Source organism: Bolinopsis microptera, chromosome 2 (genome assembly GCF_026151205.1).
Source record: "Bolinopsis microptera isolate Bmic1 chromosome 2, MBARI_Bmic_1.0, whole genome shotgun sequence".
Classification (NCBI taxonomy): domain Eukaryota; kingdom Metazoa; phylum Ctenophora; class Tentaculata; order Lobata; family Bolinopsidae; genus Bolinopsis; species Bolinopsis microptera.
In genome coordinates, this window is record NC_087073.1 from 19,239,928 (window position 1) to 19,265,588 (window position 25,661).

Sequence of the window (25,661 nt, forward strand, 5' to 3'; positions counted from 1 at the left end):
CAGGGACGTTGCATAGACGTTGCATAGACGGTTCTTTTGTTGTTGCATGGACGTTGCATAGACGTTGCATAGACTGTCCGGAGCTAAACGACCAAGTTGCCAATCAACTTTAAATCATCTTTAATCATATGCAATCATCTTTAAATCATCTTTAATCATCTGCGATCATATATAATCATCTATCATCATATTTTATCATCTGTATTCTGTAATCATCTGTAATCATCTGTAATCATCTGTAATCATCTGTTATCATCTTATAATCAACAATTTAAATTAGCTGTGACATTAACAGTGACAATAGTTTATAGTTTATTATATTATAATAAACTATAAACTATAAACTATAAACTATAAACTATAAACTATAAACTATAAACTATAAACAATAAACTATAAACTATAAACTATAAACTATAAACTATAAACTGCAATATCAGCTGCTGCTATCTATTCTATGTGGCTTTTTTAAATTACTAAAATGTGTCAGTTATATATTAAGCTATTTTGCTGTGGTTTAAACGTCTTATTGATAAGTTTTATTGCATGCTTAAAGTTAAAACTCGATTTTACATCCGTACGCGTAGGGTCATAAGAGTTTCAAATAAATTTAAGTTTTGAAATGATTTTTCTGGTTCCGGAGACTTTAACAAGTGATCGGAGAGGTAATAATTCACCGTACTCTGAGTAAAGTACTAAACTATTACCTGTTCACTCTTTCTAAACTCCGCGATATGGAATTTGAACTGATAACAATTATCATTTAAACTCAGTTGTGTTATGAAGAACTAATTTATCAAAATTATTGAATACGGTTTTATTATTTTTTAAGATTATAGCAAATAACTTACAGCTTACAGTAAATTGATATGTTCCAAGATGAAGTGTTCGTTATTATTCTACTGACCAGCTTCATAACTAACTATATAATTACATCAATAGTAACCTTTCATGATGTTGTTAGAAATGAACAAATTGTCAACCTCCCCTAAATTTTAAAAGATCCTAATATCAGATCATCAATCTTAACTAAATGATTCACCATCACATTCTCCTGGAACAGTAATGTCTCAAGTGGAGATAAAGTCTATAACTTAACCAAATTCAAATTATCTTCCAGATGATACGATAAAATATTCTCATATTGATAACTATCTTGTAAATATATATATAGATATGTGTGCCGAACGGAGATGCCTGGGTATGAAAGTACACATTACAATGCATATAGTTAGGCTATAACATGCGAATAAATTATACGAGAAGGTATATAATATTATGTAAGATATTATCTCGTGTAATAGTTAATCAGCTTGACAATCCTTTACAAATATCAACAGTTCACAGCTCTTGTTTTGAGTGACATGGTTCCAGTTAAATTATTAAAATACAATTTGTCGATTTTCTTAGAGATAAAAGGCTACACTTGAAGCAATTAAAATGAGAGCGCTAGATTTCTGGATGTTTGAAATTTCCCTATTTACATCTTAGTGTAAAAGTGTGTATTTAAACACCAAAACTGCATTTACAATGAGAACTTAAACAGTCAAGCTCTTGTATTACTGGAGTAGCAGGGAGGGGCTACTTATACTCCAGTATATTGTGTATCCAAATGAGCACATTTCTTACTAATATAATATCTGCCTGTCTGAGAAAAAACATGAACTCAGTAACTTCAACTCCACCCCTCGGCCTCGCACGGCGCACATGACGTATCACTGTACTGTATAAAATAGAAACCGAAAGCTGGAGAATCCCTCCAGAAAAAAAGCCAAAGGTATTGCAAAATGCTAACAATAAAAGCAGACTCACCAGTAGGACAGAACTGTACAGACTGTACATTTATCTGGGGTTCCACTCTGCGCTTGGAGAAGTCTCCCCTGGAGACACCAGGTAGGGCTATCTCTGAACCGTGCTCGTGCTCTCCTGTCTCCATGAGATCTAGTGGACCCTGGTCTGTCATGTTATCACTGCGCAGGAACTGGAGCATCGCATCGTAGGACAGGTTCCGGGACACTTCAAAGCGTTTTATCAGCACTGTTTGTTCTACGTTGTATATACAGATGTACTTTGACCTGTTGGGAATTGTGGAAATTTAGCTATGATTTTAGACAATTAAGCATCCCGTATAATTCAACACTAGATAGCCTTCAGGAGTGTGTCAGAGACTCTATCGAACGTACATCGACTTTCCCTTTAAAAACTGAAATTATCAACTCAGATCGCTATTACAGTACAATAAGAGTGGTTGCTAACCTGCCACCAGCGAGAATAACACTACCATCAGCACTGTAGCTGAGACTGGTAAAGCAGCGGTTAAGTTTCTGCGAGTCAGCTGATATGAGATCGTCCTTAGACCGTCCCGCCCACAGGTCGTTCCTACCCTCCACACTTCCTACAGTTACTCCTAACTTCAGGTTGTAGAATGTTATCTCAGAGTTCAACGTCGCTACCGCTATCTGAAGTGTCAAGTGGATCAGGGGGTTAAAGTTTTGGTAATTGGTACATTTTTGTTTTAGGTCATTTTGTCGCAATGCCTCACAAATGGGAAGGAGGGCTTCGTTATTAGCCCAAAAGCTGACGCTCATGTTATTTTTACACAATAGCCATCTTCAAAATTGTTAACGGAGGGGTAGAAGGTCTGAAAATGGCAACATATTTGCTGACGTCATTATAAGTGTTCGAAACAAGACCATCGAAGAAAAGAATTTAAAAGCTGCGGCTGGTATTGGTGAAATGGTCACTTATCTATTTGAACAATGAATAATGTAACGTGAACTGTGACGTCATGTTCACCTATTTAGCTGTTATACATGTCGATTGTCGGAGTGCCTAATGTGTCTAGTTAACCTGCTTCTCAAGATGGGCAATTTGGGGATCATTTTCGAACGATTATGACTTTTAAGGACAATTAAATCGTTGGGTAACCTGCCCGCTGTCCTTTTACCTGACTTCAAAGTTTAATAGCCGAATTCTCTTTAAATAAAGTAACCCTTCAAGTCTGCTGTTGAGTGGTTTTGACGTCTAACGTCATACGGTATTAAAAATAACTTGGACATATAATATTTGGAGTTCTGCCACCAAGATTAGAACACGTGTCATTGTGTACCTGAGTGTTGTCAGGACTAGCCACAACAGCAGTGCAGTCTGAGGAAAGTGTCAGGGTGTCGGTGGTTCCCTTCCGCTCAAACGTGTCCCAGACTCGAGCTGTTTTGTCCCAAGAGGAGGATACCAACATTCCTGGTATAGAATTTCAGATAAGACAGGTAGAATAAGAAACAGTAAACACATCAAACTAATATTTTATTGAGGCCAACAGCTAACCCATCGCGGGTATATTACTACAACGGACAACTTGGATAGGATTAATTTATCATAATTCAATTATGAACAAGCTGGGATGTATTAGTGAAATTACCTTCAGTAAATACGAGAGAGGAGATAGGACCAGCGTGTCCAGACAACAGTTCCAACAATCTTCCAGTCTGCATGTTCCACGTACATACCTGAGAAAACCATTATTAGGTTCGTTTCTCGCTAGTACCATTATATTACCCAGATAAAACTGATTCACTTTTATTCCATTTAAAATCTAAAGCTTTATAGATACCTGGAAAGTGTCCGTAGTTCCAGCAGCTACAATCTCACCACTAGCATCACATGAGACACAACTAAACTGAACCGGTGTAGGACAGGTCATCGTCCGGAAATTCCGGTACCTGGTAACGGAAATAGCGCGTGATAACTGGTGCAGTTTAGATTCACACGAGAATTACTAATAATAATATGTATGATAATTCTATGTGTATTCCTAGAACAGATGTTGTAATATTTAATAAGAATAAGAAAAATGTTTAATATGTTTCTTTAATTGCAGAGGATTATATCTTTAATCATTTTCAAGTATCACGATATTTAAGAAGATGATGCTTGATTATCTGAAAAACCTGTAAAGCTTTCCTTATTAAACCTGTAAAGATCGAAAGCTCTGACAGTCCCATCTAAACTAGCAGAGAGAGCGACATTTCCAGTCTTTCTAAAGTGCACATCAGTTACTCCAGCAGTGTGCTCGTTGAATGTGACGTAACAGAACCCTGTTTCTGTGCTCCATACCTTTACTTTACCATCGTCTCCCCCTGAGTAGGGATGAGAGATGTCAGCTTAGAGCTTGTGGTGCCCAAAACATTCTTTCAGTCTTTTAAAGGAATTAAAGGGGAATTGATCCTGGAAATCACCACCAAAACTGTGTTTAAAATATTTACAATTTATAATAGATAGAATTGTTCAAACATGAAAAATAGTTCGAAATATGAACTTAAACGAGTTACCAACCAGTAGCAATAGCAAGAGAGTCGGGACTGTAAGACACACAATTCATATTGTAACTGTGACCCTGCTGTTTAAGAACGTATGTCTCACTCTTCCACTCCCATACCAGGAGTTGACCGTGCCCCCGACACCCAAACCCTAGCAGATCTCCTGAAGATGTTTATTGTTAACTAACACTGTTACTAACTAACACTGTTACTAACTAACACTGTTACTAACTAACACTGTTACTATTTACTTACTAACACTGTTACTAACTAACACTGTTACTAACTAACACTGTTACTAACTAACACTGTTACTAACTAACACTGTTACTAACTAACACTGTTACTATTTACTTACTAACACTGTTACTAACTAACACTGTTACTAACTAACACTGTTACTAACTAACAATGTTACTAACTAACACTGTTACTAACTAACACTGTTAGTACTAACTAACAATGTTTGTACTAACTAACACTGTTAGTAGTTACTAACACTGTTACTAACTAACACTGTTACTAACTAACATTGTTAGTACTCGTGTTATTCTAGTCATTTCTTTGTTGAGAATATTGATTATTGATTGTAAGTTGTGGTGGTTGTCAAAAATTTCATGAGACGAAATGTATCGAATTCCACATGGAAAATTACCTTTTAAATTGCTTACTTTACTTAAAACTGCAGATCTTATGTAGTACAGTGACTACCATTGCAAATATGTAATAAGTGTAGTAAACGAGCAATTGGAACCAACTGTTCCACTAAGTTTAACCACAGGAATGTAATTTGATACATTATGTTCCCCTGGTGCAGTGTCAATCATTGACATTACTTATAATTTACAGAACTGTGTTTTACAATACTTATCATTACAGACCGTTATATTTATAGTAAAAACATTCGTCTGGAATCTGGATCATTGTGTCTATTATATACTTATTATATACTTAGTACATCTCACAGACTGTAGACTGTACAATGAGCTATTTGTACTAGATAAACACACACAGTCACATGGAATGTAGTATGTTGCCCGGTTAGTTGACAAAATGGACACACACGCACGCACGCACGCACGCACGCACGCACGCACGCACGCACGCACGCACACACACACACACCACCACCACACACACACACACACACACACACACACACACACACACACACACACACACACACACACACACACACACACACACACACACACACACAAATACATCATCACAGTAGTACAGAACAGATCCCTGGAGGTGATACACAGTGCTCATTACACAGAACCATGTCAATGTAATCTGGTAGCACTGCAACTAACAGCTGTATCATCCTACTCATTAGTTGATTGGGCAGCAGAGGAACGTGCTAACTGTAGCTGTCACGTGACTGACGTAACAACCATTATTACAGCGAGACTTAAGGACTGTGATATCTAGAGAGACTGACTGTAAAAGCGTAGTGTGATTAATTTTGCCCTGATTATATCGGAGGCGATCTGGGCACGATTTTCATACTACAAACTTGTCAAAGTCAATGAAACTGAAGCCACAGTGTGACAGAACATTTGGGTATTAATGTCTTTGTGTAAGGACTGAGAATAACACATGTATCTATTAGCAATACTAGCAGGAACCCGTCTACCCTAAAGTGGTGTCAAGACTCGAGAGACTAAAATAATTATTACCTAATTAATTCGCGTTTTTGACACCACTTGGGAGTCAAAATTTTGGGCACTAAAATTCTTATTCCTTGGCCAATTTTTAATTTTTTCATGCTTATTTGAAGGCCATTAAAGCATTTGACCCAGTCAAAAAAATTTCAGTTGTATATCTTTTACGGTTTTTGCGGAAAGTCGCGTTAAAGTTGATGCCGTGGTGTCAGTAAAATGGCACGGATCCATATACATATTATATATATATTTCATGGCTGGACTTCTACACAATAAAAGAAAGCGGTTGTGATTAGATCTTCGAAAGTCTTTGCATCGTTTATTTACATCAATTCTGAGAAATTATATCATTAAAGTAACTACAACAGATACGAATCATATACAATTGAGAATAAATACAAACTAAAAGCAGTGGGAAAATCTGATGAACTGAAATTTAAAAAAGAAACTGAAAGCCGTTAAAAATGTACTCTTATCTTATCTCTTATCTAAATACTGATAACTGATTCTCGGAAAATCACTTAAAATCACAACAAAAACCTGTAAAATTTATACTTAAGTAAAAAATGTAATATGCACGTCTCTGGAATAATGGTATAACTAAATAAAATCTACAAAATATACTAAAACTAAAACTAAGCTCCGGCAGATTTAAAAAGTAGATGGTTACTATCAAGGGTGTTCATACCCCCAAACCGTTCAAGGGTTTTCAATTGGGTCTGGTAGAACCCCTCTCTAGCTTCCATAGCCTTTTCTTTGTCTGCTTTACTAATATTAGGCTCAAATACTAAAGCGTCTACTATAATGACAGAAAGGTGCTTACTGAGTGAGGAATTATAGGAGGCTATGGTACTAAAATCTAAATCATGATCAATATCTAAAAAATGGTTAACTAATTTACAACTTCTTATACCTTTCTTTATGTGACTCTTATGGTTAGAGAATCTCTTAGGGAGATTTGAGGTAGTATAACCGACATACGACTGTTTACAAGTCTTACACTCCATTAAATAAATGAGGTTATAACTCTGACAAGATATATACTTAGTTATAGGGAAAACTTGTTTAGAATGGTGACTACTAAAATTGGAACAGGGGGACAGGAAATTTTGCTTACAAACATAACATTTACCACAAGCATGGCACCCTGGGTCGACAGCCCCGGGAACCGCCCTTAGACTTTCGGAGTCCGGTTCCTGGATCTGGCTTGCAGTTGTTTCTCTCTCATTATCACAGTTTAAAGTTCCACTGGCACGGTACTTATTGTGTACAAGCATGCCACCGATAGTTTGATTCTTTCGATGACTCACGAATACACTGTCCACACGTACCAGCTTCTTCAGGGCCGGTTCAAGGTTGAGAAGGTGCTTATACTTATGGATAATGCCCCCCATGTTGGGAAGTGCTGGATTTTGATCCATCACCATGGGTATTAAACAGGCAGTCGACTCATCCTTGTCTTTAAGGGTATACAAGTTTTTCCTATTAGCTATATCACTAAATTTGTTAAAGGCATCTTCTATAATACTGGAATGATAACCTCGGGCTATATATATTATATATTTTATTACTAAATATATAACTTGTCAGAGTAATAACCTTATTTATTTAATGGAGTGTAGAACTTGTAAACAGTCGTATGTAGGATATACTACTTCTAATCTCCCTAAGAGATTTTCTAATCATAAGAGCCACATTAAGAAAGGTATCAGAAGTTGTAAGTTAGTAAATCACTTTTTAGATATTGATCATGATTTAGATTTTAGTTCAATAGCCTTATATAACTCTTCACTTAGTACGCACCTTTCTGTTATTATAGTGGACGCTCTTGAATTTAAACCTGAAATAAGTCAAGCAGATAGGGAAAAGGCCATGGAAGCTAGAGAGGGGTTCTACCAGACCCAATTGAAAACCCTTGAGCGTTATGGGGGTATGAACACCCTCGATAGTAACCACATCCTTTTTAAATCCGCTGGAGCTTAATGTTTAGTTTATTTATTTTATTTGACATGATCTCAGCCTATTAACCAGTGTTTAGTTTACAATATTGCTATCAGAGACGTGTTATATTCATTACTATTTATATATTTTTACTGCTTGATTCAGAGAAATCTAGCTTTTTCCGAGAAACTAATCTTTAATAGATTAGATAAAATGTACGCAGCCATTCTTTTCGTTTGATTATTACTCAGTATATTTTAGTTTTGTACCGTTTTAAGTCACATAGTTTTGTACGTCTTCCTAAGACTTGTTTTCCTTTCCTAGTTTGTAAGTTATTTTAAAGATTTGTGAATATTCCAGTTGCTTTTAGAACAATTTTATCTCAGATAACGATGTTTAATAAAATGATGCAAAGACTTATTTCGAAGATCTAATCAACACCGACTTTTAATGTGTAGGAGTACAGCTACAAAATATATATATATATATCGTCTCGCTATATTATATAGTAAGATAAAAGGAATATAGGCTGTAGTGTATGTACAATGAAAACCTACACTAAAATTACTAACCCGAAGGACTAATGGAAACTGTAGAGATATCTTTCTGGGAGATTGAGAGGGTGTGTATCTGGTCAAATGTGGGGAGGTCATACAACGTGAACTGACCACTGAAATTATTTACATGTTATTCGTTTTCTTTATAGATATTTATTATATAACTATTCAAATCAAAAATAGAACATAGAGAACATCTTGATGACCTGATAAGTCACCAAGAGAAAAATAACACAGAATAAACTAAATCATGCTTAACTCTCTCCATGCTTTTCTATCTGTTGCAAAAAGTCTTAAATGGTATAAATCGTCTGTATTTACAAGTCTAAAGTTTCTGTCACTTAAATCGTTCAAAATAGTTTTTAACAAGTTTGACTGGTGTCGTCCGACTCTACCTCTCATCAAACTCTGACTCTCTACAGCAAAATGTAAGGCAAGCTGGGCAGGTAAGTTATTATCACTGGCCACTGCGGAGGATGTGACCGAGCATTCTCCACCGTGTACGAGCAACACGCTCACTTAGTGGAACAACTTATAGATATTTATGTTGTGCAATATGCTATAACGTTGATAGAGTTGTCAATCGGTGGTTATCATTAAATATACCTCTCGCTGCATTTTAAGGTAAGGTTTTTGTCATTTTTGCAGTAAAATCAAAAGGTATTTGAAACTTGTCGAGATATCGAAGATGGTTGAAGTGGGGAATTCAACTTGTTTATACTTACTTGGATAACCCGACGACCAGAAGAGCAGATCGCAGAGCAGCACAAGTTATGTGTATTCCTCCAGCTTGATTCACAAAGTTTTTAGACAAAACACTCCACTTACTGAAAAGATCATTTTTAAATGACAATTGGTGTTAGAAACGATTAGTTCGAAAACCTGCCTCCTAATGACTGTTATTTATCTATCTTTGCTCAGAAATAACCCACGCTAAATGAGCGAGTGGTTGGTTGGATCTATAGATTGGTACGTGTTTTAAGAAAATTGCAGATAGTGTAGAGAATAGAGATTAGAGATGTATGAGAAAAGCACACCTCAAATGTTGTAAAATAACATCTGAGAAGATTTACACCTCTCATCTCTTGTCTATTTGCAGGAACTTCTTCATGGTTATCATTATCATTAAAACATCAACCTACCCAGTAAGAGCACTGCGTTCCCACAGAAACATACCACCGTCAGCACTGACTGAGATAACCTCTTGCGCACCACCAGGTCCAAACCAGGCGCCCACCACGCTGCGCTTGTGTCCCGTCAGGGTAACGGGTACAAAGTTCTCTTCTGGTTCACGAGAGAGCACTTTAACTGTCATGTCCACACTTCCACATACTAGGTAACGGGAACACGCGCTCCAACTTATCGTAGACACCTGACAGGTAACAGGATGTTCATTGTTTATTAGCAAACAGCCAAACAAGATAATCAGAAGAGTTGTTCAATGTTCATGATATATAGATATAGGGAAGATTTGGTTCACAAATTGCACAATGAAGCTGAAATACACTGAATATCTCCCCGCACCTCATCGTATTGTCCAGGGTAAGTGCGCACTAGAGTGAAAGGAGTGAACTCTTTACTGGTGCCAGGCGCGCACCACAGCTGCACGTGCTTGCCGTGTGACACTGCAATGTGGGCTCCGTCCGGGGAATAGCTGATGGCACTGACGGGCTTTTTGAAGTTGTGGTGTGCCAGTAATACCTAGAGGGGAGTATAATTTGTTTGGAATGTTGCAACCCCCGGCAATTAAGATGTGAGATGCAGCAAATGATAAAAATAGATTTCATTATAACACTGCACGGTTGCGCAGCAAAGCAGAGTTGAGAGTATTGCAGTTGCGAGAATATTCCTTTGTGTTGAGTGGAGAGAGATGACCAAGAAAGGATTTAAGCATATAATATTCAATATTGTGAAACAACTCACCCTTTTTCTGAGGTTTATAAGGATAGCTCGGCCCTCCACATCGACACAAACCAACATGTTACCGCAGGGTGACAGGGCGAAACATTCCATGTTTTTACGTGTTTCAAATGGTAATGTCACCGTCTTGCTGAAATCAAAGAAATTTGAAAATCTTTTAATGATCTCAATAAACCAATAGATTGCGGTTTGGTTTTCCACAAAATAATATCTGATGGCTGCTAACTGTTTTAACCTATTATATAAGATACTGAACGAATATTAAGAATTTAAAGAATTTAAAAAATTTAAAGAATTTAAAGAATTTAAAGAATTTAAAGAATTTAAAGAATTTAAAGAATTTTAAGAATTTAAAGAATTAAGTCAGAGTCCAGACCTGCCCTTCATATCGAAGATAGTGATCCTACTGCCGACTGGACTGAGCAGCTTGTTACTGTCTGGACTGAAAATGAGGTTTCCTCCCTTGTACACCGTACCGCACAAGTTACTGAACTCATAGCTGAACTTCATCTGATCTCTGTTCAAATTGTGTACAGTCAAGTAATTACCAATTAGCACATAATTACCATGAGTAACACAATTACTATAATTATAAGGAACATTATTTGTACTAGTAACATTCATAATTATTGGCTACATTACATTTCATTGTAATTTGCGAGTCTGTCTATAATTGCACATTTGATAAAGTTGCAGAAGGATAGATCATTCGCCCAATAATTTAAATTTAATCTAATTTTTACGCTTTTATTTTCTAAACTGCAAATTTTATCAACCACACGACCTCATAACTTCATAATATTATAATCCCATTTTCTCATCAATCTAGAAATTATCATGAATGATCAGTACATCATCCAATTGGACTGATTACGTAAATGTATGAGTAACAGTACACAAATACAATACTGCGCCCGTTAATTACCACTGCTCTGATATTGCACCACCTTCAGAATACATTGCTCAATATACACGCTGCTTTGTGTCTTTGCGGGTGAAATGTTATGAAAGGGAGGAGATACGCGGAGCGTGACGTAATAGCACCACAAGAGATATATAATGTGGGTAATTTGCTTTACTGGCTATTTGACTGTCAAGATAAACTGGATTGTCTGGAGTGGCTCACTGTTATACTGGGAACCAGGTGGTTTAAGAAGCTCAGCTTTCCAACTTTACGCAGTGAAACTACAGGAATCTGCTTGAGTGCGAATATGGTTGGCATTGTATATTATAATTTACGAATGTATAAATTGATAAAACGTTAAAAGTAGGTTTCATATAATATATTACCCCTATATTAGCAAAATCATGTAAAAAGCATAAAACATGATACAATTTTAAAACATTAGCAGTACGAAATTGTATCCAAAACAGCAAATGTGTCCGGTTAAATAGGTCATATTCACATCTTGACCTTGATAATGTTAATGTTTAAGTGGTTTAAAATTGTATACGTGCGTCGTCAGTCGTGCATACAGCATAATCGATAACATTATTATGCTTCTCAAAATTTGGGAATCTGATGTTAGATGTTAAACGCGATTTACCATTATGTAAATCTGTCCACATTTGTATAACCATATTTCGACTGGTACTACAAAGAGAGTGGTAACCAAGTTAAAATCTGAACACCAGGGTTAATACCGACTATCTGACTGTTTAGCTACTGATTCCTGCCTCTCCACTTCACCTTCCTCAATTCTCGAGGTTACCTCCGCTGAATGGTCCTCCAATATGCTGTTTACTAACCCCCTGTGTTTCTCCATGATAGTCCGGCACCCCTCATGTACCTTACCTCCCTTAAACTTCTGTCTCCGCCTCTTGCTGTCTCTCTGTAACTTTATCAACTCCAGTTTAGATTTAGCCTGGGCTTCTTGCTTTTGTTTCAGTTTTTCTTCCGGGTCAAATTCTTGAAGATCTGATAAATTGAGCTGGTTTGGGAGGTCGCTGCTGTTTTCAACGAGGAAAGTGTAAAGTTCCAACTTTGCTGCAGGTGGGAGGAGACTGAACGCTTCAGTGAAATCACCAGAGGGAACACTGTTTTCTTCGTACAACGATAAAATTTTTGTCTCAACTTTATGATCAAGAGAGGGCGGGGGTCGCTTCTTCGATCGTTTATGAGATGGCGAGTAATTCAAAAACTTTTCTAAATCATATCCAATATCTGTGACGAATGTTTCAATTGTTCGTTGGAGTTCTTCTATTTTTTCGTAGAGTTTAACTTCATTAATACTTAGTTCACTCATGACCCTGACAAATCAAATGTGGTTAATTAATATATTATATAACTTTATTCAAATCAAAAATAGAACATAAATGAACATCTTAAAGATCTGATAAGTAGCCAGAAAAAAAGAAATACTGATACACAAGCTATATAACAACTTCTTCCATCCCGCTCTATCAGAGGCTAAAAGTCTTAAATTGTACAAATCGTCTGTATTTACAAATGGAATGTTCCTACTACCTAAATCAAATTTAATAGTCTTAAGCAAGTTCGACTGGTGTCTGCCTACTCTACCCTTTTTGGTACTCTGACTCTCTACTGCAAAGTGTAATGCAAGCTGTGCAGGTGAGTTGTTATCACTGCGAAGGACATGTCCGAGCATCCTCCATCGTGCACATGCAACACACTCACTGAGTGGAACCACTTCACATCTCTTGTAAAGGGTGTCGTTTTTGATTATATTAGGGTAAGTCATTCTGATGATTTGCCTCAGATGCTTTCTGTGGCAAATATCCAGTTTACTCAGTAGCTGCTTTGAAGCAGCCCAGCAGCTACAATTATACATTAAGACGGAGACCACCTGGGCTTCGTAGATCTTAAGTCTGGTCTTAAGAGGTATGCGTTTACCTTGTTCCCAAACTTTCTTGTAGGTTTGGAGGGAAGTTGGTCGTTTAGCTCCGGACAGTCTATGCAACGTCTATGCAACGTCCGTGCAACAACAAAAGAACCGTCTATGCAACGTCTATGCAACGTCCCTGCACAATGAACACTCTATGCACACTCCCTGCACGGTCAGTCTATGCAACGTCTATGCAATGTCTATGCAACGTCCCTGCACAGTACCATATGAACACCGGCTACTAGCCGGCTACTAGCCGGCTAGTAGCCACTTTTTTAATAACAGCTCCTCAACTTCACATTAACAACCGGCTACTAACCGGCACTTGAAAAGTGGTCACTAGCCGGCTACTAACCGGCTACTAGCCGGCTAGTGACCACAAAGTGGCTACTAACCGGCTACTAAGCGGTCACTAGCCGGCTATTAGCCGAGCTCTAAAGCAGACCTATTAGTAGCCGGTTCTAAACCGGCTACTAGCCGGCACTTGAAAAGCGGTCACTAGCCGGCTACTAACCGGCTACTAACCGGCTAGTAACCACCAAGTGGCTACTAACCGGCTACTAACCGGTCACTAGCCGGCTCTAAAGCAGACCTATTAGTAGCCGGTTAGTAGCCACTTTGTGGTCACTAGCCGGCTAGTAGCCGGTTAGTAGCCGGCTAGTGACCACTTTTCAAGTGCCGGTTAGTAGCCGGTTGGTAATGTGAAGTTGAGGAGCTGTTATTACAAAAGTGGCTACTAGCCGGCTAGTAGCCGGCTAGTAGCCGGTGTTCATATGGTACTGTGCAGGGACGTTGCATAGACGTTGCATAGACGTTGCATAGACTGACCGTGCAGGGAGTGTGCATAGAGTGTTCATTGTGCAGGGACGTTGCATAGACGTTGCATAGACGGTTCTTTTGTTGTTGCATGGACGTTGCATAGACGTTGCATAGACTGTCCGGAGCTAAACGACCAAGTTGCCGGTTTGGAAAGCAAGATTTGCCAGAATACATCGTCTTTTTATGTCCTCGTTGCTGCACAATTTGGAACCAAGTGAGATAGATGATCTCCAGGGCTCTCTTCCTCGAAGTGGCTCTCCTTTGTCATCAACTTCGTTCTTCTCGGCCAGATAGATATGTGTGAACTCTGTTTTTGATTCGTTGACAAAAAGATTCCACTCCTCCAATATCTCCTTGCATATTGGTAACATGGACTCCAAATTCTTTTTATCCTCGTCTGTGAAGTCTGCGTCGTCTGCGTACTCCCACTCAAGAGGTAGCAGGTTTTCAGCAAACGGAGGGTTGGGTCTTAGATAAGACATAAAGGCACGAAGGTGATAAAGTGCGCCAGCCAAATACAGGGTGAAAAGGTTTCCAGACAAACTATCACCTTGGAACGCACCTATCGTGACAATGAACTCCCCTGATACGGTAGACCTCACTTTAATCTTCAGTTTGGTACATGAGAGTAGGTACCTTATCAGTCGGATGTCGTCTTCACTACAACCAGCATCAGCAAGAAGTTCTAGCAAAACTGATCTCTTAATGGTGTCGAATGCAGATGACATATCAATACCCATTTTGTGTAGAGACCAGCGTTTCTCCTTCACAACTGAAACTAGGATCCGTTGTGTCCAAACAATATTTGCACAGCTATGGCCAGGCTTGTAGGCATTTTGCCAAGGTCCTGTGTACTGAGAAACTTGTCTTTGAATGCGTCTAAGGACTATCATGGACAATATCTTCCTGGTGCCGTTTAAAAGACAAAGAGGGCGCAGACTTTTTAAAGGTCCACGTGGCTTACCAGTTTAATAACGTATTAAAAAATCGCCATATAAGACTTAAATAAATTTCAAACAGCAGGTATATTTACTTAATTCAGGCCTCTCATTTTGGTAATGTGACTTTTTCAAACTATGTAACCACACCTCACTTCGATTGGTAGATCTTAATAGCTAAGACAATAACTTTATTCAGCACTTCATTAGTTTCATATAATTCGGTTTAATTTAATCGAATTTGATTTAATCAGATATGTATGACCTTTTCCAAATTCTGTTAGTACTTCCCATTCGTTGACTTGCGCATATTTCAGCCAATAAAAAGCTTAAAGCTTTAAAGAGTGAAGAAATGACCGCATATTATACGTCGCGTATAATACATATTGACCCACTTACTGAGAACCTATAAGCGGAGTACAGACTACAGAAGTGTTGAACAGGAAATTGCGATGTACGGGAACAATGAGATTCACATGAACTTTACAATTGTCATGGTGGCTGATCCATTCTTTACACCCTTACCTACATCATCTTACATCTATCTATACTTAACAATCCTCTCAACACTCAACTACAATTATAAGCTTTGTGTGCTTTAAGAATGTCACGTGATTCCATATGAAGAGCAGGTATGTGATGAGGTTTCCATCGAGGGAAGTGAGCCTCATGAACAGGGGTTGATGAGTGGTCTGGAGCGGAATACTGTGATATCTAATGATTATTTGCATATTTTGTAAATAGTAACAATGCAATGTTGAGAGAAGATGTAAGAAGAATGTTGTTTGTTTGTTACGAGCAATGTGAATAAGAAGAGTGGCGGCCGTGTGTCTATATTTCATGATTATGATGATTGATGAGGTAGAAAATAGTCGTTTGAAAAAAGACTTTAAAAATATATGAAAGAGACATGTTTTATCCGTACAGATTTTACGTACGCTACTTAAATGTTCATTTGTATAAATATCTGATAATTTACAGTCATAAATAAACTGAACTTGCGAGCCATTATCCACATTTACTATGGTTATGTTTTGAGCGGAGTTTAAATCATATCCTCACTTTGCAAATGCAATATAAGATGGTAGTTACCGGAACATAAATGTGGAGATCATTTAAACTGTTGACAAATGAACAGCATATTATAAAATATACATAATATCGAGATAGTTAGTACATCATGTTAACAGTGATTTTGATCCCAACTGTTTCTAGTTCACTCCTAGAATTTATAATTATAAGATTGCTTATTTCTTCTAAGCAGAACACACCAAGTTTTCAGCAGCTATCGCCTCATTACAAGGAGTTCTTATGACTTTATGATAACAAAAGTTCACAACAAAATGTCGATCACAGTGTCTTTGACTTGTCTGTGGTTGGATCTATCTTAAAACTACCCTTAGTTGATTCCTTCTTTTTGTTGTTTCGGCTGCCAAATCGTGCTCTATTGATAAGAGACTTAGTCTTGTCGATGAATGAGAATTGTTTTGGCGGATTTGAACCGTTTGAAGAGCCACCATGTGGTGAGATCAGGACTCGACGTGTTCTTATACTTCCTGAATTACCAGCACTAGAACCCTGCTGTAATTGTAAAGCCTTCACAGAATCCATTGTAGTGCAGGACCGTCGGGAGGATTTGGTTGAGAACTGACGAGCTGGTTTGCGAGGTGGGAGCGGATTTTTGGGAATCGAAGAAGGGGTAGGAAGTTTTGGTGGTGGCACTTGAACGATCGGGCTTGCATGTGATACAGGTCGAGATCGGCTCACCTTGTATGTCATGTACAAGGGGTCTCCGTTCAGGGAATGACTTCTTAAAACGCCCGGTATCACGGTACGTTTGGGGTGTCTGAAAGAACTGGACCCTCCTAGAGGACGAACATTTGGGAAACTTTTCTTAGCTGCTGACTCTGGAGTAACAGTCAGATCAGTCAAGGCTTGCAAAGCAAGAGCTTTACAAAGGGCAGTGTTTTGATCGTGACTCTCTGATGGGTCTCCAACTTCACAGTTATGATCAATGGGACACGTCTTATTCACAACAGTCGGGGGTTGATCTTGCTTAATTGTGATCACAGTAGAGGGGCTCAGTGTTGCCATCTCAGACATGGGTTCGTAATAAGTGTGTGAAGTTTGGAGAATCTGGGATTCCGTGTCGTAAGTTACAGGTGTGTTTAATGTGGAACTGTCAGGTAAATTCACCTGGTGTCCAAAATGTCTGCTTGACATAGACGCTCTCGAAATTGACAACCTCTCAGAATTTACTGAAGGAGTGTTGTGAGGAGTCTGAGAGAGTGACCTCATGAGAGAGTCAGAAAAGGGCGTTGAGGGGAATGAGGTGTAAGCAGCCATTGTGATCCTGCTGTCAGTATATTCAGACAAACTCTGAAGAAGGTTAACCTTGCTCTCGTCTGCTAAAATGGACGAGACGCCCAGTTCAGGAATTACTGTAGATGGTGTATCTGGATAGATTCTACCAGACTGGCCCCCTAAATTCTCCAGCAGTTGTAAAGAAGCCAGAGCATACTGGGCCATAGCAGCTTGAAACTCATTCTCCGGCTCTATGCTGTCCAGTGTCTGAAAAGCTAGTCTGAGATCACCTCTGTTCTGTGTCATCTGAGCCAGGGAAGCAGATGCTATGTTGTCCATTGTACTCATGACGTCACTCAAGCTCAAATGCTGAGACTCCCACTCCGGAGATCCTGGGCTTCCTCCACTTGAGATGATTTGCTGTAGCGCATCTCGCAGATTCAATTTCATGTCATTCCGACAACATCAAATCAAGGTTAAACGTACGATATGAAAATTAGGGAGACGGGAGGAAAAGCCAAAAATATGTTGTGGCGTCAGAGTGAAAGGTGTAATGCATGAGTACATGGCCTGGGGCAGGTTATGTGGCGTAAAGTTGAGAAGTCATAGCCTACTCTAATTGGACGAAACTAATTGAAAAATTACCAACTTAATTTCTACATGCACATACCTGCTGAAATTAATTAACAAATTCCAACTTCTTTTGAAGTTTGATTTGTAAAATTGGCCGATAGCGGATTACGTGTTCATATTAAAATTTGCCAAAAAGATATTAGGACAGATCTATGGATTCAATAAATAGAGGGACAATTATCATTTCTATCACATTAAATGTCAAAAACGAACAAGGAAATTAATATTGGACTGAGAATTACTGCAAATAGAATTGTTGCAATAACCAGCCTAACAAGATAAAGCATACCATTATAATATATTCTATCTTGTCAACAGTTTAGCTGACTAAACGTCACCATTCACTTATATCAGCGGCAAGATATTTTATAAAAACAACAGCATATAAAACATTCATGTCACTCTCCCAATTAATTTATAGTAAAAATTTGCCGAAACCAGCGACAAAAGGGAATTAAATCACTTAACCATGTAAAGAACTCAAATAAAAGCGGACCTGGATACGCTTCCAAATCTAACAATCTTTTCGGCTATTCCAAGTACCTAACTCGCTCTGCGGCTATATAAAATCTAGTCTTATCATTGATATCATGCCACCCTATAGGTCCAACCTCACAGTCAGCACATGACAAAAACTTTATATTTTCCACTAAATGGGAAACCCCTATGTTCTCGAAAGCCATTAAAGAAGTAAGCAACCAAAACTTAGTGACAACTTCATTTTCTGGTGCATCTACTTTGTACCTAGACATTTTCATTTCACTCTCGACCAGCACCGCTGTGTCTGCCAAACAAATCTTACTAGGACACCTTGGACAATGTATCTCCTTGTTTTTGCTTCCTTCAGCGCATTCAATTGAACCCCACTCCACAAAGGACTGGTTTGTTGGTTGAGACGCTCCGCTGAGCGCAGCTCCCCCCATTAAAAGTTCTCGGAGTTGGTCCGCAGAGAGCTGGTGTTCAGGCCCAATGTTCTCTATATCGGAGGCAGCAGCCGCGACAGCGGTGTCCGGTAATTCTGCGTCACCAGGCATGGTTAGCTGTGTCAAGGATAGTTTGTTAGAATTACAATACATATTATGTAGGGGATTATCTTAAGGTTTCAAACACGCTTTAAATTTAAAATAATAGTTCTGAGCGTGAATTTAAATCTTAATCTTCTCTAACAGAGGCGACAGATAATATCAGCGATAAGAAGGAGGCAGGATTTCGATTAGATAAAACTCATTCAAATTAAACATGAGAATACACTATACTACATTAAATACACATTCGCAAAATTTGTTTAAATCAATTCCATTCACAATCAAAAACCACAATCAAAACCTCCTAATATATCTTATATCTGGTTGAATTGATTTGTCGTATTCTCATAGTCATAGAATTATTGTCATTATTTCATCGATCATTTTATCATAATATTTAAAAACAAAGAAGTAACATTTTGTATTGACTTTTATCAATTTTTCGGAATTGTTTTTTACGAGCTCGGCATAGTCGAGCAAATTGTAAACGAAGTCTTTTAATGATTATCAATATCATCTGAAATTTTTAAAAACCTTCGAAATAATTAATTTCACATTTCGACAAGAACCCAAAAAACAAGGCAAACAAAAATAATAATTCTAGCTCAATGCTTTCTAATAAAGCTTGTAGGTAGGCTGAGTTTAATAAGTCTATCGAAACACTAACTCACACAGGACATTGACAACGATTAACTATTATAATGCTACTGTCAAAACGATTGAAACCGTCCGGCACTATGTCCGGCACTATGTCCGGCACTATGACCAAAACTACAGCCTCAAAGTTCCAACCTCAGTGATATACTAACTCCAGGACGTCATGCTCCAAAATATGCAATACCTTAAGTTCAGTTTTTACCCCTACAGTAACCCAAATTAAGCCGATTGCCTGGACCCAAAGTAATAACTTTTAAAACAGTTTTGTGCTCAAATTTAGAAGAACACGAAAATTTTAAAGATGAAAATATAATGTCTGTGCTAAAGCTTGACAGTTGCAACTAAAGAAGGAGTAGTAGTATCTAAAAGTAAAGGTATCAGGTTCTAGTCTATAATAGTGTATACACAACGAATAAGGTCCTGTTCCAGTCGGCCTAAAGGACAGTACCCTTTTGAAGCAACCTTAACTCGAGTCAATCTAATCTGCAAAAGCCCTCCTCAAGTGCAACGATGGAATTTTATGACTATGGACCGAGCTCGGAGCGAGACTTAGTAGTGTTATGTTTTGTTTTACTTTTGATGAGGTACAAAATTCGTTCTCTTATTCAATTACTATTCTGAAAAATCATTATATTCCCCATACAGAACATTTGGTGATGGTATTTTTTAAAGTTATGTGAAAATACCACACGGACACATCAGTTAATAACCTCCATAAATTATCTGAGAATAAAACGTATTAAACATTAACTATAACATTTGACAAGACGTGTCAAGGAAATTATTTGCATACTGCGTAAGGAAAATAGCATAAATCTAATAATTTTAAATCAAAGAAAAAACAAATTAAATTACACACCATACATTAAATATCATATATGAATTATGATATAATATAGCAATAATTTAATATTTAGAATTAGATTAAGATTTAAACGAAATACCACACAAAATGATTAAAACTGCAAGGCATAGATTCCATAATCAGAATCTCAAGATATAATTGTAGAAGGTGGATCGTCTGATAATAACACATAACATTATTATTATAAAAAAACTTAGTAACCAAGCAGTACTCTGGTAAGCCTAGTAACTTGTATATAATATGTTTATATTGAGTCCTCGTTGTGATTTTCTATAGTAGCTGCATCAGCCCAGTCCCAATTAACGTCCAAACACACTACTGAGAGTCTAACATTTAGTCAACATAGTACAAATCATTGAGTGACATGGACAGTTGTTATTCCTATTGAATTATTAATGTCGGTGCTGGCCGGAGCACACACACACAAACAGTGCCACTCAGCAGAGACATGATGATTCGGAGGCTTGGGACTTGTCTAACGGCACTGTGTCTGTAGGCTCTGTCGGCGCGTTCACACTGTCAGCCATCTGAAAGTGAGCGGGGTTAGTGTAGGACTCATCAGGTAATTTCAGTTGTGGATCCGTCAAAATGAACTATACAATTCATTATAATAACCTTATTGATTATAACTTGATAACGTATAAAATTGATTTAGTTTCCACAAGTTGTGAACAACATTTAATAGAACTAATAATTATAGGGTTCATTTGAATAAGGAAGCATTACCTGTACACATATTGAGCTCACGAGAGAGTGGAATGTAGACTGGACACTGTCCGATGTTTTGGCGCTTGCTTCAAAGAACTCATACCCCAGCTCGTTTGCAAGATCCTTGCGAATGTCATTGTTAACTAATTTCAGATTAAACAAAATATTTCGATTCTTTCACATTTTTATGTTTCTGGTTTATCAAACCAATTTATTCGCTTAAACAGCCAATCAGTTCAGTCTCTACACTTCGAGTTGATGTTATAATAAATGTATCACCATTAACTCGTGAAGGTAACATTGTGAATCTTCACATATCAATAATATGTTTTACAAAACCCCCTGGTCATCTTGCTCCTACTGGGACTGAACTACTCTAAGTACATACCTTGCCCCGCTGAGTTGGCACTTGGCACTGCTCTAAGTACATACCTTGCCCCGCTGAGTTTGCACTGCTCTAAGTACATACCTTGCCCCGATGAATTGGCACTGCTTTGAGTACATACCTTGCCCCGCTGAGTTGGCACTGCGCGCTGATCCTCTAGATCACTCTTGTTGGCCACGATAATAATCTGCGCGTTCCCAAAACTGTGTTGCTGTACCTTGTGGTAGGTTATCTGTGTTTAACATTAGCAGTACAGCTCTTCAGAAGTTTGTGCTTCTCTCAGACTACGTAGTGTGTTGCTGCTGACCGGCAGGGAGGCAGTGCTCATGCTCGTGACGTGGTGTTTAATAGAGGTTTAGTTTGTGGAGTTCAGAGATCGGAGCTGTTAACGTCTGTCACGTGCACTGCCTCCCTGCATATTGTACACACTACCCATTGTACTTCTCACTTCATCTATTGGATATGGCCTGACATGTTGCTTTGTTTGGATACATAATGCTCATAAAGACAGGGAATTGTTTGTAAACTCTCAAAATACATTCTTTCAAGAATATTTCTGATTTTTTCTGATTAGACTCAGTGATGACAACGTTCGGATGACTCACACATTACTTACAAATTACAAACAATTATACAATTCCTCTTCGTTATCATTGAGATTGAAATAACAAGGGATATGAACACAAAACATTCAGCTTACCACAGACACTAAGAACAATATCATGCCAATTGTTATACTAGTAGTTTGGCTGGATTTAAAGGGAGTTAATCCAAGAAAAAGTACAATGCAGCAATGAGAAGTAGAGTAGAGAAATCGAAATTCAAAGAAAAAGATGCAATAAAACGGAAAAGTCTGATTCGCTTCCAAGGGTTAGGCTACAATTTGAGATTTAAAAGTTTGAGCATTTTCTGATGACTAAAACTGCAACAATTGATATTTTACCTGACTGAGCCAGTTTCTGATGTCGAGAAAAGACGTTTCATTGGTTATATCGTACATGACTAAGAATCCCATAGCATGCCGATAGTATTGAGTCGTTATTATCTTATACCTCTCCTGAAAATTAACGTGTTAAGAGTAAATCATAAATCGTGATATAATTAACTTTGAAAGAATTGCAATTTATTCAATGATCGATAAAATTACTACCATCAAAGAGATGGTACTTGTGCCTCAAAAGACTTACCTGACCAGCAGTGTCCCAAACTTGAAGCTTTATCCTTTTATCCTTCACAATAACAGTTTTTACTTTAAAATCTATTCCAACAGTGCTCACAAAGGCAGGATTAAATTTTCCCTCGCAATACTGAAAATAAATTCGATGGACTATTAAGAAGAACTGTATAAGAGAAATATTATTTCTTTAAGGATCTTCAAAAGTGATATAGGAAAATTTCAATTCAAGGAACCAATAGAATGCATTCAGCTACTTTTAAGAATCTTAATTTACAAACCTGCAACAAAAAGGAAGTTTTGCCTACTCCAGAATTTCCAATCAGCAATATCTTGAACATGCAATCAAAATTCATGTCACTGTACTCTGCCCCAGGGTTGCTCTCCGCAACGGGTGTTTCAGAAGCAGTGGGAGCCATTGTGCATTGACCTGACCAGCCAGCCTTCACATTACTCCTTCAATATAATGCGTGTACAGATTAGTATTGTTGCTTTGTTGGAAAATAACAATATTACATAATTACAGAAACATAATTTTTTTCACCTCAGATAGAATACAATACACATTAATTTTGTAAAGACAAACAGCGATTTTGCAAAAATAACTCATAAAATTAATGCACACTGAATTTAAAATTGGGATGATTGTTTGATGGTCAATCTTTGAGTGACGACGCCTAACTCTGCCCCTTCCCTCCTACGGTCCCCCTTACAAGCAAGATGTGTATTACTAAAACAAAATCATTAAGACATATATGAATAAATCTAAATAACTTAAGTTCTTGATCATTTGTTGCTACATTCCACCACAATAGGAAGAAAATGATTTATATTCGAATGAATAGGTTTCCAATAGCAAAACGGTTTCATTTACAAACGTGTTTCTTCAATTAATATAATTTAACAAGTCATTATGCTATAACATCCTATTTCACTTAAAACTCCCAGTGGATAGGGTTATAGTATCAAGGTACTCGATAGGCTGAGGAGAAGCAGTTTCTTCTTCAATGATTTCTGCTGAAACAAATGCTCTTAACTTAAAGTTTTTAAGGTTTGGCACAACAAGTTGAGGGGTCATTAATGGATCTTCTATAAAGCTACTGGAATCCTCTGATAAGTAACCATATGCTGAAGCAGTTCTTTTGTTATATCTCCAATAAGATCCAGCCCTATCATCTTTTCCAGTTTTTGGTCCCCTATGTTTGAATGGTTTGACGAATCTTTCTCTACGAATGCATGCATTTGCAACACGTCCAATGACACCACTAGACATGATCACTGTAGAAATAAGTAATGGTTAAGAAAATGTAGCAGTGAATTATTTCACCATAAAATATTACAAAATTAAAAGCGAATCAAGAGATCCCAGATCTTTTTTCTTGTGGTTGTATCTACAAACAAAATCAGTCAAAGCATAGATCAATATCAGAATCAAAGGTAATGATGAGTTATGCAAAATTTTAAAAACAAAAAAAAACAAATGAGTAAGCATAAAAAGCAAATGGTATAGATTAGGTGAAATACAAATTTATAACATGTAAATTAAATTTTGTAATTGAGGGATAATTGAGGAGCTTGGTCAGCCATCAGATCCAGTGGCTTAACAAAGTGCCCCATTTACCCCGCTGTGCGGCAGTGCCCAGTGGCGTAACGTTGCCTGTTGCGGGCCCTTCGTTACGCCACTGCTGTGTGGGGGTGCCAAGTCGTTGTTTGAATGTGGGACAATTTAAAAAAACTTAACTTCAGTACTAGCAAAACTGTGCGTTTTGCTCTAGATACCTGAGATACCTCTAGATTACCTCTAGTAACCTGAGTGACTCAAAACAACAGAGTAGCACCCTTGAAGAAAAGAAGAATGGCAAAAAGTTCTTCCAATTTGTCAAGAAAACAGGAAGCAACCTCAAAAGCCGGTTGGTTAAGGTGAAAGAAATAGCTCTGGGGAAAAAGCATGGTCAAACAAGGCCGTGTAGAAAGAAGAACTGTGCAACGTGTGAGTCTATTGATAGTGCTACACAAATCAGCATCAATGGGAAACGGGTAAAACCAGCACCAGGTACATGCATCACTTACAACATCATATATTTGATCAGATGTAAACTGTGTGAGAAACCATACGTAGGCAAATCCACCAGAATGCTACGGGTAAGGTTTGGCGAACACAGAAGAGCATTCTACAAGATCATCAGTGGGCAAAAGGTTGACACGGATGATGACTCAAACTGCGTAGGACTCCACCTCCATATAGAGCATGGACTGACTCAGAAGGAAAATTTTAACAATAGTGTTTCAGTGTGTATCCTAGAAAATTCAAGTCCTAGTAGTTTAGATGTTAAGGAGCACCGATATATACATGCCTTAAATTCCCTCCGCCCCTCAGGAATGAATAGTACAAACCCTTTTAAGATTCCTTTATTGCATAATTGATTTTTATTTTGCCTGAGGGGCTTTCCATAAATTATTTTTTTAAATAATTGGTCCTTTTATTGATGTTTCATATTTCACGGCAGTTTCCTTTTCAGAGTTTGAGTTTATATTTAGAAACTAACCATACTATCTTTTAGATTTATGTCACTTATGATGGCTCCGGCTGAAAGTACTATGACTCATTTTATCTAGAAGATTGTAGTTTCATTGCTTCTGAAGTAGCTATCAGTTCGCCGGTCAATGTTGGGTATAATACTCTTGTTGCTCTAGATACATACTTTTTAAAGGATTTTACCCACGTATCCTCTAATATCACCTAATTTGTCCAATTTTACGTTTCTACTTTAAGAGGGGGAGGGGCACCAACTGGTGGCGCTTTTGCAGCGGGGGTGCCAACATGCAACATTATGCTACTGAATAGATCTAGAATCTTCTAAGAGTACCATAGTACTACAATTTAGATGTATATAATGCCTTTT

General features: G+C 37.7%; 3 protein-coding genes across 5 annotated transcripts in view; all 3 read right to left on the reverse strand.

Annotated features, from left to right (window-relative positions):
- LOC134811851 (periodic tryptophan protein 2 homolog) overlaps positions 1–25,661 on the reverse strand; it is a 65,347-nt gene that overhangs the window by 23,888 nt on the left and 15,798 nt on the right. Inside the window, exons 1-13 of one of the 2 annotated variants that reach the window (XM_063818946.1) lie at positions 10,781–10,926; positions 10,408–10,534; positions 10,009–10,185; positions 9,627–9,856; positions 9,210–9,311; positions 8,500–8,597; positions 4,333–4,479; positions 3,971–4,136; positions 3,611–3,719; positions 3,419–3,506; positions 3,110–3,240; positions 2,257–2,459; positions 1,813–2,075 (exon numbers count right to left, since the gene is read on the reverse strand). In XM_063818946.1, the coding sequence (XP_063675016.1) occupies positions 1,813–2,075; positions 2,257–2,459; positions 3,110–3,240; positions 3,419–3,506; positions 3,611–3,719; positions 3,971–4,136; positions 4,333–4,479; positions 8,500–8,597; positions 9,210–9,311; positions 9,627–9,856; positions 10,009–10,185; positions 10,408–10,534; positions 10,781–10,914 (1,975 nt within the window). In that variant the 5' untranslated portion in view covers positions 10,915–10,926. Of the gene's footprint in view, positions 1–1,812; positions 2,076–2,256; positions 2,460–3,109; positions 3,241–3,418; positions 3,507–3,610; positions 3,720–3,970; positions 4,137–4,332; positions 4,480–8,499; positions 8,598–9,209; positions 9,312–9,626; positions 9,857–10,008; positions 10,186–10,407; positions 10,535–10,780; positions 10,927–25,661 lie in introns of those variants that run through there. The other variant, XM_063818947.1, reaches the window with a different exon arrangement.
- Positions 14,195–14,809, reverse strand: LOC134826879 (uncharacterized). The gene has a single exon (XM_063839381.1). It carries the CDS (start codon positions 14,807–14,809, stop codon positions 14,195–14,197), a length of 615 nt encoding a protein of 204 aa, XP_063695451.1.
- Positions 19,152–23,215, reverse strand: LOC134811310 (ras-related protein Rab-3B-like). 2 transcript variants are annotated; one of them, XM_063818087.1, is made up of 6 exons: positions 23,040–23,215; positions 22,772–22,891; positions 22,528–22,641; positions 21,706–21,801; positions 21,218–21,322; positions 19,152–21,018 (listed from the first exon to the last, which is right to left on the reverse strand). In XM_063818087.1, the coding sequence occupies exons 1-6, from the start codon at positions 23,175–23,177 to the stop codon at positions 20,929–20,931; spliced, it is 663 nt and encodes a 220-aa protein (XP_063674157.1). In that variant the 5' UTR covers positions 23,178–23,215; the 3' UTR covers positions 19,152–20,928. The 2 variants fall into 2 exon arrangements, with proteins under 2 accessions (XP_063674157.1, XP_063674156.1); XM_063818086.1 differs by having other exon boundaries at positions 21,706–21,816.